The sequence below is a fragment of the Hevea brasiliensis genome, chromosome 16 (assembly GCF_030052815.1).
Source record: "Hevea brasiliensis isolate MT/VB/25A 57/8 chromosome 16, ASM3005281v1, whole genome shotgun sequence".
Taxonomy (NCBI): domain Eukaryota; kingdom Viridiplantae; phylum Streptophyta; class Magnoliopsida; order Malpighiales; family Euphorbiaceae; genus Hevea; species Hevea brasiliensis.
Genome location: NC_079508.1, coordinates 49,053,363 through 49,069,593, shown reverse-complemented (window position 1 = coordinate 49,069,593; position 16,231 = coordinate 49,053,363). Strand labels below are relative to the sequence as shown.

At 33.5% G+C, this 16,231-nt stretch overlaps 1 protein-coding gene across 1 annotated transcript; it reads left to right on the top strand.

Annotated features, from left to right (window-relative positions):
* Positions 1-4,652: 4,652 nt before the first annotated feature.
* On the top strand, positions 4,653-7,221 carry LOC110635994 (G-type lectin S-receptor-like serine/threonine-protein kinase LECRK3). The gene has a single exon (XM_021785499.2). It carries the CDS (start codon positions 4,665-4,667, stop codon positions 6,993-6,995), a length of 2,331 nt encoding a protein of 776 aa, XP_021641191.2. The 5' UTR covers positions 4,653-4,664; the 3' UTR covers positions 6,996-7,221.
* The last annotated feature ends 9,010 nt before the right edge of the window (positions 7,222-16,231 follow it).

The following is a 16,231-nucleotide window of genomic DNA, read 5'->3' as shown; positions in this document are numbered from 1 at the left end:
AGGATTAAATTGATTAACAAATGCATTATTTTTTATATTATTGATTAAGATATGAATTTGGGCATGAATATGCAATACTTTTGCTGAAAATTTTTGGGTTTGATGTATAGATGGGATGAAATGTTTACTAGTAGAATTAGAATTGCAAGATCATCATATAAATAAGATAACTATGGAAAATTGATTTCATATTACCCATTGATTAACAGAATTTCTATATATTTAAAATAGCTAATGTATAAGTAAGCACAATATGAGCAATTTCATATTTATAAATGTTAGTGGAATTATAATAAATTAAAAAATATAAAATAAATTAACTATATTGATCAGGATAAAGTATGAATATATCACTTTCTTTAAAGTGATTCAAGCCTTTTGTAGTAGACAATACCCATAAATTGATAAACTAATGCAACAAATATTTTATATTTACTTATCCTCTCTAAAATACAACAGTCCAATAATTTTGTCATGTGATTTAAATCAACTTTGCATTAGCAGTTGAATCCAAATTAAGCTCCACTAAGAAACACATTTTTTCTAACTTTTAAACGTTTTGTAAACTTTTCGTTTCAGCATTTTATGATGTTGTGTTGTGTGAGAAAGAAGACAACATGCACCTATTTATAGTTAAACTTAGTTATAACTTAAATTTAATAAATAATTGAAGTTAAATTAATTTATAACTTAAGTTACTTCATAAATAATTAGATTTAAGCTTAAATTATGTTTAATAAATAAGCTTAATAAATAAAGGCATGAATCATACCAAGGCCAAGCGAAGACCAAAAAAATACGTCAAGCGATAGATTTTAGCATAATCATTATTCATATGTCAATGAATATAAAACATAAAATATATAGTGAAACTTGTCGACTCAGGCTTAGCCTAGTGGCTAAGACATCGCTCACCCTGGGCAATGCCCCGGGTTCGAGCCCCTCAACAAAATACCAATTTAAGGCATTGAAATGCAAAACGCAATAAAAAATAATATAATGAAACTCATTTATTAAATGAAATTTTTTTTTTAAATCGAGTTCATTATGAATTCAAAATATAAATATATGGGATTCATATTTTAATATGTGAGTCTCACTTGAGTCTATAATAAATTCGATATAGATAAGAAAAATCTCTATTAAATAAATGAATCTTACTTAAATTCGTGATATACCAAATCTTAACCGGGTAATGAAGTCAAAACATACGTTGAGCTTAGAGTTGGGCGGAATCATGACTCATACGCCAAGAGCATTTTAAAGTCAAAAAATTCGTCGAGAGATAGAACTCAACGCAATCATGGCTTGCATACGATGACCGGTGAAGTCCACAAATTACGTGAGAAATAGGCTTTCACATAATCACGACTCATGGGACCGGGTAAATTAAGTAAAATTTACTGAATTATTGTGAGTTATATTTAATTATGTGTTTGGTACAAGATTAATAAGAAATAATTATTATTTTTATAATTTTTAATCTTTTAGTATTCTTATTTGAATGTTAATAAGAGATTAAATTAATTTTTAATATATTTAATTAATATTTATTTCCTCTTTAGAGATTAAATATTAACATAAGAGTCAAGTTAATAAGGCTTAATAAATGACAATAATTAAAGTTTTTTAAGTATATTTCATTTTAAAATATATTTTATTAATGTGATCAAATTAATGAATAAATAAATTAAATAAGACAGTGATTTCATTATTATTTTTTATGTGCAATAAATAAAAATAAAAATATTTTTTACAATATACTTTGATTATGTGTGAATGTAGAATATTTTTAATTATGAGTAAATCTACATAATTAATAAATTATTTTATAATAATATTATATCCGTTTAAATATTATTGTCAAGTTTTGTTATTGTTTATTTTTTTTTTCTTTTCATCATTACTAATATTTATTTATTTATTTGTTTTCCGTTTATAAATTGCTTTTAAGTTATCTGGTTGAATCAGAAAAGCATAAGAGCTACCACAAATCAGAAACAAAAATTATTTAAGCTTCATTTATTTACAGAAATATTTTTTATAGTTTTATTATTAAAAAAATATCAATAAAAAATATTTTCTTAATAAAAGAGAAAATTAAATCATTTGATACTTATCTCAGAAATGCACAAATTCCTATGTAGAATTTAATCTAAGGGCCGAGTAGCGCATTCTCATATATGATCGCACTTAATCGGACCCTTGATTATTTTGTACTCTTTAATAATCATTCCTTTTAAATTTATAAGAATAACACTTAATTATTAATTTTTTAATATTATATTAAATTAAATGCTTCTTTAAGTGAAATTTACCTTATTATTTTTTAATTTTGAAAGATCAATTGGATTAAACTCAACTCAACTAAACTAAACTAAACTTTTAACTCAAAAATTTATTGGGGTAAGCTATATGAATTCTCTTTCTCCGCTCTAAACGATTTTAGGTTAAATCCTTTGAAATGTGTAATGCTTCTAGAACATGTTGCACTACTCTCCTTCAAATTAGTTTAGGTCTACCCCTTCTTTTCTTTCTATCCTCTAACCCAATGTGCTTTACTTGTTTAACTGGAGCTTCCGCATGTCTACGCTTCACATGACCAAACTACCTCAATCTCCATTCTCTCAACTTATCCTCAATTAGCACCACTCCTACCTTTTTCCCAATACTTTCATTACGAACTTTATCTAGTCTAGTATAACTACTCATTCACCTTAACATTCTCATCTCCGTAATTCTCATCTTTGACACATACGGCTCCTTCATTGCCTAATACTCACTACCATATAACATGGCCGGTCGTATGGCTGTACGGTAAAATTTTCCTTTCAACTTATTGGCAATCTTGCAATCACATAAAACTCTCGTGGCACGTCTCTACTTCAACCATCCGGCTTTAATCCTATAACTAACATTCTCCTCACATTTCCCATCTACTTGAATGATTGAGCCGAGATATTTAAAGTGATTACTTTGGGGCAATACCACACCATCAAACTAATTCCTTCCCTATCACCAATTCGGCATTCACTGAACTTGCAATGCATATATTCTATCTTCGTTTTACTCAATGTAAAGCCTTTTGACTCTGGAGTACTATCAATTAGATTAAACATGTCAAATATTTATGTAAATTATGATTGTATTTAAAAAATTTAATTTTATGTAAAATAGTCAAACTTTAAAGATTTATTGCAATTGTATCCAATGAAGTGAAATTAAATTTAAAAAGTTAATTACAATATAATATCTGAAATTTTATTTAATTAACAAATAAAAGTTTTAGATAAAATTGTAATTTAAAGTAAATATTTTGACATTTTTAGTCCATTTGATTAAACTTAATATATATAAAATTTCATACTAAAAAATATTTTTATTAATTAAAATTAATGTAATTATATTTTGAATCAAGATAAATAAATCTATATAAATTTATACCTTTTTACAAGCAATTTAAATATAAAATTTTTCACTTATTTTTTATTATATTTTTGAAAAATTCATTAAGGAGTTTTAATTTTAATTGAAGAGAAATGGAAAAAAAATTCAACATAATAATATGCAAGGCTCTATAATTTTATTCTTTTCTCACAAAGAAAAGAAGAAAAAATGAAAAAACAATTTTATGAAAATTTGTGAAGAACTTATATCTCTTTTTTTTTTTTTTTTCACGAAATTTGCATTGTAAAGAATTTATGTAAATTATATGAAATTTATACGTCTTAATATTATATATCATATATTTTGATCTAAAAGATAAATCGGGTTTACATGTATTTTTTTTTTAATTCTAATTCAAGAGTAAAAAAAGACTCAATGCAATAATATGTATAGTTATACAATTCTAATCTTCTATTCACAAGAAAAAAAGAAAGAAAAGGAAAAAAAATAGTGAAAAAAAATTTATTTATACCCACATAAATTGTAGCATATATTAAATAAAAATATATAAAATATACATTTTATTTAATGGATAATACAATTCATATGAAATACATTCTTTTTAATTATATATTCTTTTTAAAATTATTTTGTAAAAAAGTATGAATTTATTTTTATATTTTATATTTAAATACATAAATTTATTTAACTTGATTCAAAAGGTAATTACATTAGTTCTAATTAATAAAAAAATTTAGAATAAAATTTTAATTAAAAATAAATATAACATATATTTTCTTTTTAAATATTAAATTTAATTAATAGAATAAAAACTTATATTAAATTATAATTAAATCTAAAATTTTTATTTATTAATTAAATAAAACAATATATTATATTATAATTTACAGTTAATTTTTTATTTAATTTTACACATTTAAATGTAATTATGATAAATTTTAATCATGATTTGATGTAAACATTTTACATTTTTTTCCAATTGCGCATTTTAAAATTACATTTTTAAACAAGTCCAATGGATAGAACCATGCCCGAATTTTTGGTATCAAACACTTGCATTCCGTCCTATTGGGGAAATCGTGATCCCAATAACAATTTTCAACACCGCGGTGGCCACCTTTCAAAGGTTTTGAAGTCAAATTTGAGAGGGTTGATGATTTTTTCAAAGCGGAATTGAATGCCGACGCATCTAGATAAATTAAAGCAAGGAATTTAAAAATTTACAAAGTGCTATCAGCGTCACGAAAATTGCAGCAATGTTGCTAATTTTTCTTCTACTGAGTTCAATATTTTGTAAAGCAATGGCTCAACACAGTATCATCAGCCCAGGCTCTTCTCTTACTCCCACTAATATCTCTTATTGGTCCTCAGAGTCTGGCCATTTCGCCTTTGGTTTTTATCCACAAGGGGATGGCTTTGCTATAGGCATATGGCTGCCAAGAATCCAGCAGGCAACTGTCATATGGACAGCTAACCGTGATGACCCTCCTCTGTCCAGGAATGCTACTTTGATCTTAAATACCGAAGGTAAGCTCATCCTGCAGCAACAAGGAAGTGAACCGAAATTCATTGCAAATATTCCGAAGCCTGCTTCCTCAGCCTCCATGCTCAATTCTGGTAATTTTGTACTCTATGATTCGGAGTCTAAGATCATATGGCAGACTTTTGATGCCCCCACAGACACCATTTTACCAGGACAGCATCTAGCGGCTGAGGAACAGCTGGTGAGTAGCATCTCCAACAAAATTCATAAGAGTGGAAGATTTGCACTCAGGATGCGAAGGAATGGAAATCTGGTAATGTTGGCACTGGAATATCCACTTCAAAGTGATTACTTTTACTGGAAATCCCAGACAGCAAATGCTGGAGATAATGTTACGCTGAATCTTGATACCAATGGTCTGCTGTACCTGCTGGATACTAATGGCAAAAATATAAGGACACTAAGTGATGGCAGAACCATATTTGATCAAGCTATGTATCGGGCAACAATTGATGCAGATGGAATATTCCGATTGTATTCGCATGATTTGGATCGATACAGCAATTGGTCAATGGAATGGCAGTCATCTGATAACAAGTGCGATCCCACTGGCTTGTGTGGTTCAAATGCATATTGTACTGTGGTGGATCAGGTAGTTGCATGCGCTTGTCCTTCTGGTTTTGATTTTATTGATCAAAGCCAGAAGAATTTGGGGTGCCAGCCGAATTCAAGCGCAGATGATTGCTTGCATATTAAAGAGAGTAGTCAGGCTTTTAATGAATTGGAAGGCATATCATGGAAAGCTGAACCATATTCTACTCTTCCGTCTAGTACAAAAGAAGCTTGCAGACAGGAGTGCCTAAAAGACTGTTATTGTGAAGCTGCAGTATATGGGAATCAACAGTGCAGAAAACACAAGCTTCCTCTGAGATTTGGGAAAGCCCAGGAAAAACCATCAATGACAACTTTTATCAAAGCAAGAGTTGTAGATTTGGGAATGAAAACTGGGGGCAGTAATAGAAAGAAAGAGTTACGAACAAGAGGCATCCTGATAGCTTGCACTGCAATCTCAACACTCACATCACTAGCTCTGGTGATTTTTGGTATTCTTTTCTACAGATACCGTGTTTGGAACTACAAAAAAATTACAAGTCAAGGCAATGATGAACTGTTCGAAGATGCCATTTTGAGATCATTTGCGTATGACGAGCTAAAAAAAGCAACTAACAATTTCGAGGATGAAATTGGCAGAGGAGCTTTTGGGACAGTGTATAGAGGTGTCATATCAAATGGCAATAGAGCTGTGGCAATCAAGAGACTAGGGGAAGTGGTGGCGGAAGGTGAGAGAGAATTTCGGAATGAGATGAAAGTAATAGGGAGAACCCATCACAAAAACTTAGTTCGATTGTTTGGTTACTGCCATGATGGATCTAACAGGCTTCTGGTATACGAGTACATGTGCAATGGCTCACTTGCAGATTTTCTTTTCAGGTCTGAGCAAAAGCCAGCCTGGGAGGAAAGAATTGAAATGGCACTAAACATAGCCCGAGGAATTGTCTATTTGCACGAAGAATGTGAGACCCAGATCATCCATTGCGACATCAAACCTGAAAACATTCTGATGGATGAGAAAGGATCAGCAAAAATTGCAGATTTTGGTTTGTCCAAGCTGCTGATGCCCAACCAGTCCAGGACGTATACTGGAATCAGAGGAACAAGAGGATATGTTGCACCTGAGTGGCACACTAACTTGCCAATTACCGTCAAGGTAGATGTGTACAGCTTTGGAATCATGTTACTGGAGATCATATGCTGTCGTAGGAATGTGGATATGAATGTTCCTGACGACCAAGTTGTTCTTGCAAACTGGGTCTATGATTGCTTTGAGGCTAATGAGTTAGATAATCTAATCCAGGACGAAGAGGTGCAGGAAGGTAAACTTGAGAGGCTGGTCAAAGTAGGACTATGGTGCATCCAGGATGAGCCCTCATCTCGGCCGTCGATGAAGAACGTGGTGCTGATGTTGGAAGGGACAATAGACATGCCAGACCCCCCAGCTCCTCCATCCTTTTCCAGTTCCAATAATGACACTACTGGCACATAATTTGCCAAGACCTGAGGGCTACAAGACCCTTCCGTTGGGTTTTCATTTTTGAATCTTTCCTTGTGTATATTAGTTTTGAGTGGTTGAATTTCCTTAAGGATGGAGGGAGTATATAGTTAGCAAGCTTAAGTGAAAAAGAACATTATAATCCATTCTTGATTCTTCAACCGAAATTAAAAATGTAAGTGTCTACAATAATTAATAATTATGCAAATTATATTTGTTATATTAATCTATATATATAAGTCATTAAATAAACATAAACTATATTTTTGACAATAATATTTACACATTTTTTATATATTATACAACTTAACTCAACTAAGCCTTTGTCCCAAAAAATTTGGGGTCGGCTATATGGATTCTCTTTCTCTACTCTAAAAGATTTTGGGTTAAATTCTCGGAAACGTGTAATGCTTCTAGGTCATGTTGTACTATTCTCCTCAAAATCAGTTTAGGTCTACCCCTTCTTTTCTTTCTATCCTCTACCCTAATATGCTCTACTTGTCTAACTGGAGCCTCCATATGTTTACGCTTCATATCACCAAACCACTTCAATCTCCCTTCTCTCAACTTATCCTCAATTGGTACCACTCCTACCTTTTTTCTACTACTCTCATTACGGACTTTATCTAGTCTAGTATGGCCACTCATCCACCTTAACATTCTCATCTCCGCAACTCTTATCTTAGACACATACGACTCCTTAAGTACCCAACACTCACTACCATATAACATGGCCGGTCATATGGCTGTACGGTAAAATTTTCGTTTCAACTTATTGGGAATCTTGCGATCACATAAAACTCCCATGGCATGTCTCCACTTCAACCATTCTGCTTTAATCCTATGACTAACATCCTCCTCACATCCCCCATCTACTTGAAGGACTGAGCTGAGATATTTAAAGTGATTACTTTGGGACAGTATCACTCCATCCAAACTAACTCCTTCCCTATCACCAGTTCGGCCTTCACTGAACTTGCAATGCATGTATTCTGTTTTCGTTCTACTTAACTTAAAGCCCTTTGACTCTAGAGTACTTCTCCAAAGCTCTAGCTTTCTATTAACTACTTCTTACGTCTCATCTATCAGAACTATATCATCCGCAAACATTCTTTATATATTATATTTAAAATAAATATAATTTAGATATTTTTTATAATTAATAATTTATATTAATTATAAAATATTTGCTAAAAATGGTACAAATGCATGCTGGGTTAATTGCACTATCCATCCCTGAACTTTAGGGGTATTTTCAATTCCATCCCTTAACTTCAATTTATTAAAATAAAATCATTTAACTTCGTTTTAATTGCAATAACAATCCTTTAAAACAGAATCCGGTATGAGCTCTGGTGAATTTCTTACGTGTCAGTCCAAGGTGTCATTTTTAAATGAAAATAAATCCATGTCACCAAATCCTCTCTCATCTTTCTTCCACTCCCACATTACCTTCCCGATAAGATTGCAGTCCTCATGAATCTGCCTAACTCTATCAAACTTTTTCTTCATCTCCTTCCTGTCACTCACCTTTCTCTCATTTATCATCTCCGTCAGCAACATAGATGTGAAACAAAACCCTAATTTGAGCAAAGTGAAAAGGTAAGTTTTGTTTGGAGAAAACATTTTTCATCTCTCTTTTGTCAGGTGTGAGTGTTGCTTTCTTGACTTTTTCATGGAAAGTATTATTTTGTCAAATCTTTTCTAATAGACAAATATAATATGGGTAAGACCACATTGAAAGGGACAAAGGTGCAATGGGGGACAGAGAGTTGAATATTTGCAAAGGTTGGAAGCCCCACAAGAATATGGCTACCCCCTCGACAAGTGAACCCATTAAAATACTTCGTGAGTGTAAAAGCTTGTGTTTTGGCGATAGTTGTGGATTGTAGAAAAAAAGAAATTTTCTTGTACAGTTCAAATTATTGGTAGATAAGTATTAAATATGGTTTGTTTATTGTGGCCAAATTATTGCATGTTGCAGGACCTGGTGGTTCTAGGTTTTTTACTATAATATTGCATGTTAAGGGGGTTAAGGGAGAGTGGGACTATTATGATGGAGTTACTTGGACAATTCCTTTCTGTCAAGATAATGAAATGTCATTAGTAAGGATAGATAAGTTATGTCAGGGCTTGAAGTTACATGGTTATTGAGGTACTATTGGAGGGTTCCAGGTGCTGACTATAAGGGTAGTTTAATGACATTAGGTTCTAACAGTGATGTAGTAACAATGTGTGAGCATGCTGTTGAACATGGTGAGGTGGATATTTATATAGAGCATTTGACAATTGAAGACTTAAAAAGAGAATTTCAAATTGATGACAGTCTACCAAAATAGTCTAGCTTGGTTATTGAAGAGATTGAGGAAGAAACAGTAGCACATACTGACATTCCAATGCAGCCTTTAGCTAAAACAATTGAACTTGGGGAGTGTAGTTGGACCACTAATCATGCTAATTTATTATGTGATAGGGAAGCTAATGTTGATTCTAATATAGAGATTGTAAATGATGTGCAATGTGAAACAAGTGTCAGTGAACATTGTGTAAATGAAGAGAATAGTGATGGTAGTGTAAGGGCAAAAGAAGTAAATGTTGATGATGGATTTAATGAGTATATTGATGCTTTAAAAGGGAGTGAGAGACTTGATGATTATATTAATCCCATTATGGAAGACAATATGGGGAATTTTGGGAATAATAGTCAAGATGTGCCATGTGAAGAAGTAAATATTTGTCAGAGTGGGGGGTATCATGCAATGAATGCAAGAGAAGGAGTGAATGTTGAAGAGGGAAATCCCAACAGGTCAGGGGTAAATGCTCAAGCAGATGATGAATTACAGGATAATGAGTATGAAATGGAAGAAGGGGATGAAGATGTTCAAGATGTTCTTCATGGAATTAATACTGAAATTAATAATGACAATAATAATCAAAAGCAAAATCAGAAGGGTAAGCCTAAAGCAACTGAGGAAAGAATGAGGAATGAAGGTTTTGGGGCTAGTTTAAGGTTTGACACAGCTGATACTGATTCTGAATATGGTGATTCATATGAGTTGCATTTTAATTCAGATTCTGAGGGTGATGGGGAAAATGTTATTTCCAGAGTTTAATATGGATAGGGATATTGATGATCCTACATTTAAGGTTGGTATGATATTCTCAACTGGAGATGAGTTTAAAGATGCATGCAGGGTTTATGGGATTAAGCATAGATTTGAACTTTATTTTCCAAAAAATGACTTCCAACAGGTACAAGATAGATGTAAGAAGGAGTGTGGCTGGAAGATTTGGGCAAGTAAACTACACCCTAAAGACCCCAATGATTAAACCATGCAAATAAAGACAGCTTCATTGAACCATAGTTGTGGAAAGAGTTTTACAAACTACCATGTCACTGCAAAATGGGAGGATCAAAGATGATTACAACATATGTATTAGCATGGCCAAAGCTTGGAGAGCAAAAATCATGCTTTGAAAAGGATTCATGGGGATGAGGCTACCCAGTATGGTAGATTGCATGATTACAAGTGGGAAATTTTAAGAACTAATCCTGGGAGTACAGTGACATTTAGAGAAGAGAAGGGAGAGTTTGCTAGGATGTACATATGTTTGTCAGCTTTAAAAGAGGCATTTAAAGATGGTTGTAGGAAACTCATTTGTCTGGATGGATGTTGGTTAAAAGGGACTTATGAGGGACAACTATTCTCAGCAGTAGGGATAGATCCAAATGACTGTATGTTCCCTTTAGCATATGCTATTATGCGTGTAGGGAATAAAGACAGTTGGCAATGGTTCCTAGAGCAGCTTAAAGAAGATATGCACATGTACAACAATCACTAGTGGTGTTTCATGTCAGACAAGTAAAAGGTAAACTTTTTTTTATAAGTATTTTTCATATTAAATACATAACTAGTTATTATAATTTTTATGTTTACTAACTCAAATCTTTTTCTTTTTGTCCAACCACTTGTCAATGTATCTAAATTGGGTGGATTCAGGGACTTGTTAATGTGGTCAGTGAGATGTTCCCAAATTCAGAACACAGGTTATGTGTTAGACACATGTACACAAACTTTAGGGGTAGATTTAAGGGGAAGGAACTTAAAGACCTTGTGTGGAATGCAGCTAGGGCCACATACCAAGCCAAATTGGACTTTTGGTTAGAAAAGATTGAGAATAAAAATAGTGAAGCTAGGGAGTGGTTAAGGGAAAGACCTTGTGAAAATTGGTCTAGAGCTTCTTTCGAAACCACTGCAATCTGTGATATGTTAACAAATAATTTGTGTGAATGCTTCAATAGGTACATCTTAGATGCAAGGGACAAACCAATCATTACCATGCTAGAAATGATTAAAACAAAATTGATGAGGAGACTGTTTAGAAAGAGAGAACAAATGCATAAAATTCAGAGTGCAATTTGTCCAAAGATATTGAAAAAATTGGAAGAATTGAAAAACTTGTCAAATTTGTTTCAACCTCAGTTTTCAGGTGGTCCACAAGTCCAAGTTTTTGCGGGGGAGGGGGGGGGGTTGGTTTGTTGTTAACATGGTGGAGAAGACATGCACTTGTCGTAGATGGGAATTAAAAGGCATTCCTTATGCTCATGCTTGTGCAGTCATCTTTGGAAATAATGAAGAACCTGAGGATTATGTGCATGACTGTTATTCAATGAGAATCTATTTAAGGGTTTATAGTCATGTAATCCATCCCATTAATGGTCATGATATGTAGCCAAAGGGATCAAAAGATTATATTATCATCCCTAATGAAGCCATTCAGAGAAAGAGAGGAAGAAAGTAGATGGCAAGGAAGAAAATAGCTGAAGAACTTGAAATGGCAGCAGCTAAAGGGAGACTATCTAGGAAAGTAATGGTAAAAATGAGATGCCAAATATGTAGGCAAATTGGACACAATAAAAGGTTCCACAAAGACCATCCTGTGTCACAATCACATGAGGAAGCCCTTCCTGCTTCAACTCAAATTTCTTCTAATGCTGTAAGAACCTTATTCAATGTAACTACTTCTTTGCTATTCATTTATTCTGTTTGCAATATAACTGAACATTTAAACAAAGTTATATTGCAAACAAAGGAATGGTATTTTTTTTTTCATTTGGATATTTGATACTGTTTATTTATTGATTATAGAGAACAAAAAAAAAAATTATATGCAAAGTCAAGCAAAACAAGAACAACTGATACAAATGCAAAGGCTGCACCTATTTCATCACCTACCACAGTGCAATGGATGATGGATGCAAGTCCTAGAGTACAAATTGTTGTTTGTGTATTTTAATTAAAATGAGAAAAGTCACTTAATGTAATAATATTAATATTTGTATCAGGGTTCAAGTCAAAGACCTACAAGGATACCCAACAATGTGGAAGACACCATGACTGATGCAAATATATTTAGATCACTGCAGACCTCATCTTCACAGCTGTAACAACTCAAAAAAAAAAAATATCAGAAAACCAAAGCTCCCCTTAAAACTCTCCCTCACTCTCATTCCCTCTCCTTTTCTTCCACAAGCAAGCCTCCAGCCACCATGGCCGGCCGGCGAGGCGTCCCCCCACCCTGGGCGACACCGGCGACCCTCCAGCGACGGCCAGAACCACAAGAAACGGCAGCGAGAGAGGGAGAAGAGAGAGAAAACGTGCGCACAGTGGGCAGCGGCTTTCCGGTGCGATTCCGGCTTCATCTGACATCCAATCGAGGTGATTCAGGTGGCGTTGGAAAGCTTGTTCCGAGAGCTTTCTTTTGATACCAATTTTGCAGCAAATGGTGGTCAGATGAGTGAGATATGGAGGAGAGAAGTTTCGAGTTTTTCAAGCTTTTTCGTCAGATCTAGGACGATTCGACCGTTGGATCGACGATCTGAGACCACCTATGGACTGAGGAAGAGGGGAGGAACATGATGGTATGATCAGATCCAGCAAATGTCGCCGGCTACGGCAGCCGGCCACCGTGCGCGGTGGTTTCGGCGGTGGCTCCGGTGGGCTTTGGAGATGATTCAACTTCTAGAAGCTTTCTCATAAATTTTTGGAATTTTTGAGACACAGATAAATTTCGGGTAAGATTATTTTCATTATTTCTCTGTCTATGGAGCATAAATGCAGTGTTTCTTTAACAGGAAAAATTGGAGAAAAATTCTAAGAAAAATATATGATAAAAGTAAAATTATTTGGAGATATTCTATGGTGTTTGTTAAATTTTTGAGTGATTGTAGAATATTTTTGAAAAATATAGATGGATTTTAGTTAGATTTTTAGCATATGGGCGTATAAGATTATTTGAAATTATGATATTTAAATTTTATATGATTGGTTGAAGCTTGAGGATGGGGGTTTAAATATGTAAATATTGAATTTGGTTGAATTAAGAATACGTTAGCTGTTGGAAACTTATGAAAATTGAGTAATATTCTTGAATAAAATATTCATGGGTGATTAGAAAATTACAATTCATTTTGCAATAATCTTATAATATTATTAAGGACCGCGGGGCAAAATTTTAGAATTTTTAGAGCTTGTTTGAGTGGATTTTTACAAAATGTCAATTATAAAGACTAAAACGTAATTTTTAAGTTTTTGAGTATTGCTTGGTTTGGAGGGTCCAGGAGGGGCCATATAATGATGATATAAAATGAGTTGAATTTAGAAGTGTTATTTGAGCCTTTTTGCAGGTTGGGTAAGTTCCAGGTATAGGGGAAACTCTGCCAGATTTTCGGCATAAATTAAGCTATCTGTTGCCTTTTTAGAGTTTTATTTTGACTTAGTACTAATAAATTTATAATTTAATTATTAGGTGATCGATGTCAGCTATTTTCTTGCATCCAGCAGCCACAATAGTCATCGGTGTACTGTGAGTAAAATATTAATTTTAATTATAATTTCGATATTATTATATGTTCAAGCATGCCCATGCATCACTTATATGTATATATATATATGTAGTTAAACTCTAGGCACGTTTTATGTTGCATTCACAACTGTTAAAGTGCCATGTATGTTATTGTGGTAATTTGGAGCAGTGTGCGTGCGTTGGCGTGCGTGTGATGTGGTGTTGGCTATGGATAGGACGGGTAAACACGGCTTGAGATCTTCGCTGGGACCCGGTCCTTTGGGGTAGTCACGGCTTGAGTTCTTCGCTGGGACCCCGATTTGGTTTATTAAGCGAAAGTCCGGCTTGAGTTCTTCGCTAGCACTGGTTGGATTTAAGAGAGCTGTATAGGGGATCAGCTCCCATATATTTATGATTTGACATTACTGGGTGCGTGAGTGCTCCAAATTACCTTTTTGCTGTTATGATATGAAAATATTGCTGATGTTGCATTTCACTCTACAGGGTGCATTAGCTTTAGATAGTTATAGAGATTATGGTTAAAGTTGATATTTTACTCTCTGAGTCGAACGCTCACTCCTGTTCACCTATTTTTCCAGGCTACAGGAGGAGTTCTTTTACAGAGCAACCTGCTTTCTTCCTTGCAGGTTTAACGTCGGTTATTTAATTGTTTTATTATTTTTCAAAATTTGAAATCTAGAACTCCGCATGTGTTAGTAATAGTGTGAACCTTTTTAGAAATCGTGTTAATTTAAATTTTTGAGGTTAATAAATGAAGATTTATGTGGTATTTAAACAATTTATAAGTGGTGATAACAGGGTTGAGCGATGCTCCCCTTACTTCAGTTTTTTTATGTTTATCGGGTTGGGTTGACCCGGATAAAAATATTTTATTTTATTTTATTTTATTTACATGTTGGGCCTAAGTTTTTGGGCCTTGGTTATGGATTTGAGAACAGTAAGGCTTACTACGGGCCTCGGGGGCTTTATGTCGGCCCAGGTCCTAGAAATGGGCCAATCAAAGGTAACTCAAAGAAACAACAATCAACTGTGGTGGGGAAGGACAAAGGGAAATTACTAGCACATAAAGGGAACAAAGGAAATGCACACTCCAAGAGGAAACCATGGAAATGATAGCAGCTAAAGGGAACTTTTTTGGATGTAGATTGTGTATGGAAATGTGTTTTGTGGACATAACATTAGGAAACTTTTTGGTTTTTGGATGTTGTTTTAGATAATGTGTTCATGTGATATAGCTATGTCCATCTTTTTGGGTTTTTGATTTTATATGTGGCAATTGCAGGTTATGGACATATTTTAGGCAATTGTCACTTACTTACTCACAAGATATGGTCTGGTCACAGGATAAGAGTGATTCAACTGTGAATCATTGTACATGCCACAACTGTGAAGCATTTTTTGACACAGACAACATTATTATTAATGAAGTTATTGATTTTATGTCTTGAACATTACTTCTTTAGGCTTGTTATTTTGAATATCATTTTTTGCATTTATAATAAAAGGGCAAATGGTACCCAATTGCAAATGTAGCTTACAAACCAGTTTTAGTTTTACATATATCATTTTATTTCTTATAAAGCCAAAAATATTAATTCAAGCTTTTGTTTACCATTTATAATTTTCAAACTAATGTTTAAATACAATTCAACGCAATTCAATTATTTCATAAAATACCATAAAATATTAAGCCAAGTTTTTCATTGCATATTTTGCATTACACCATCAGTAGCACATTTAACATTTGCATAATACAAATTTCACAAACTTAAAATCAAGGTAAATACAACTTTCAGCTTCCAAAACATTTTGCCGCTAATGGCCCCAAACACTTAACTAACAAAACACTACCTCTCTAACACTCCAACTTTACCTCACAGCAAAGACATGCACCAAAGGCTCACTTTCCCCATCCGAATTTCTCAACTAAGATATACACTATCAAATAACAAGCAACCACCTTCCATTTTCTTCCTTTTCTCTTAGCAGCTTCAACTTCTCTCTCTTCTTTATCAATCCTTTTAGCAGTCTAGAAATTATTTGGCCCAATTAAAGTGGGATTGGATCATCAAACTACTGGAAAAACCCACAATGATCTCTACTTTGAACAAACAAAAATGCCATTACCATTTCCCCTAATTAACCCAAAGCAAAAAACCCAAAATATCTCATAAAATCAAAATTACTTACCCCGTAATTTCTGCAACCATAAAAACGTCTCCCTGGGTTACATCCTGACCAAGAAGTACGCAACTCAGCTTCCAAGTTGCAAGTGCATCTTGGAGCTCCTAGAATTACCATCGCAGATCCTTAAGAATGGACGAAGGGATTCAAAATAGCAAGGGACAGATGAGGAAGGGATT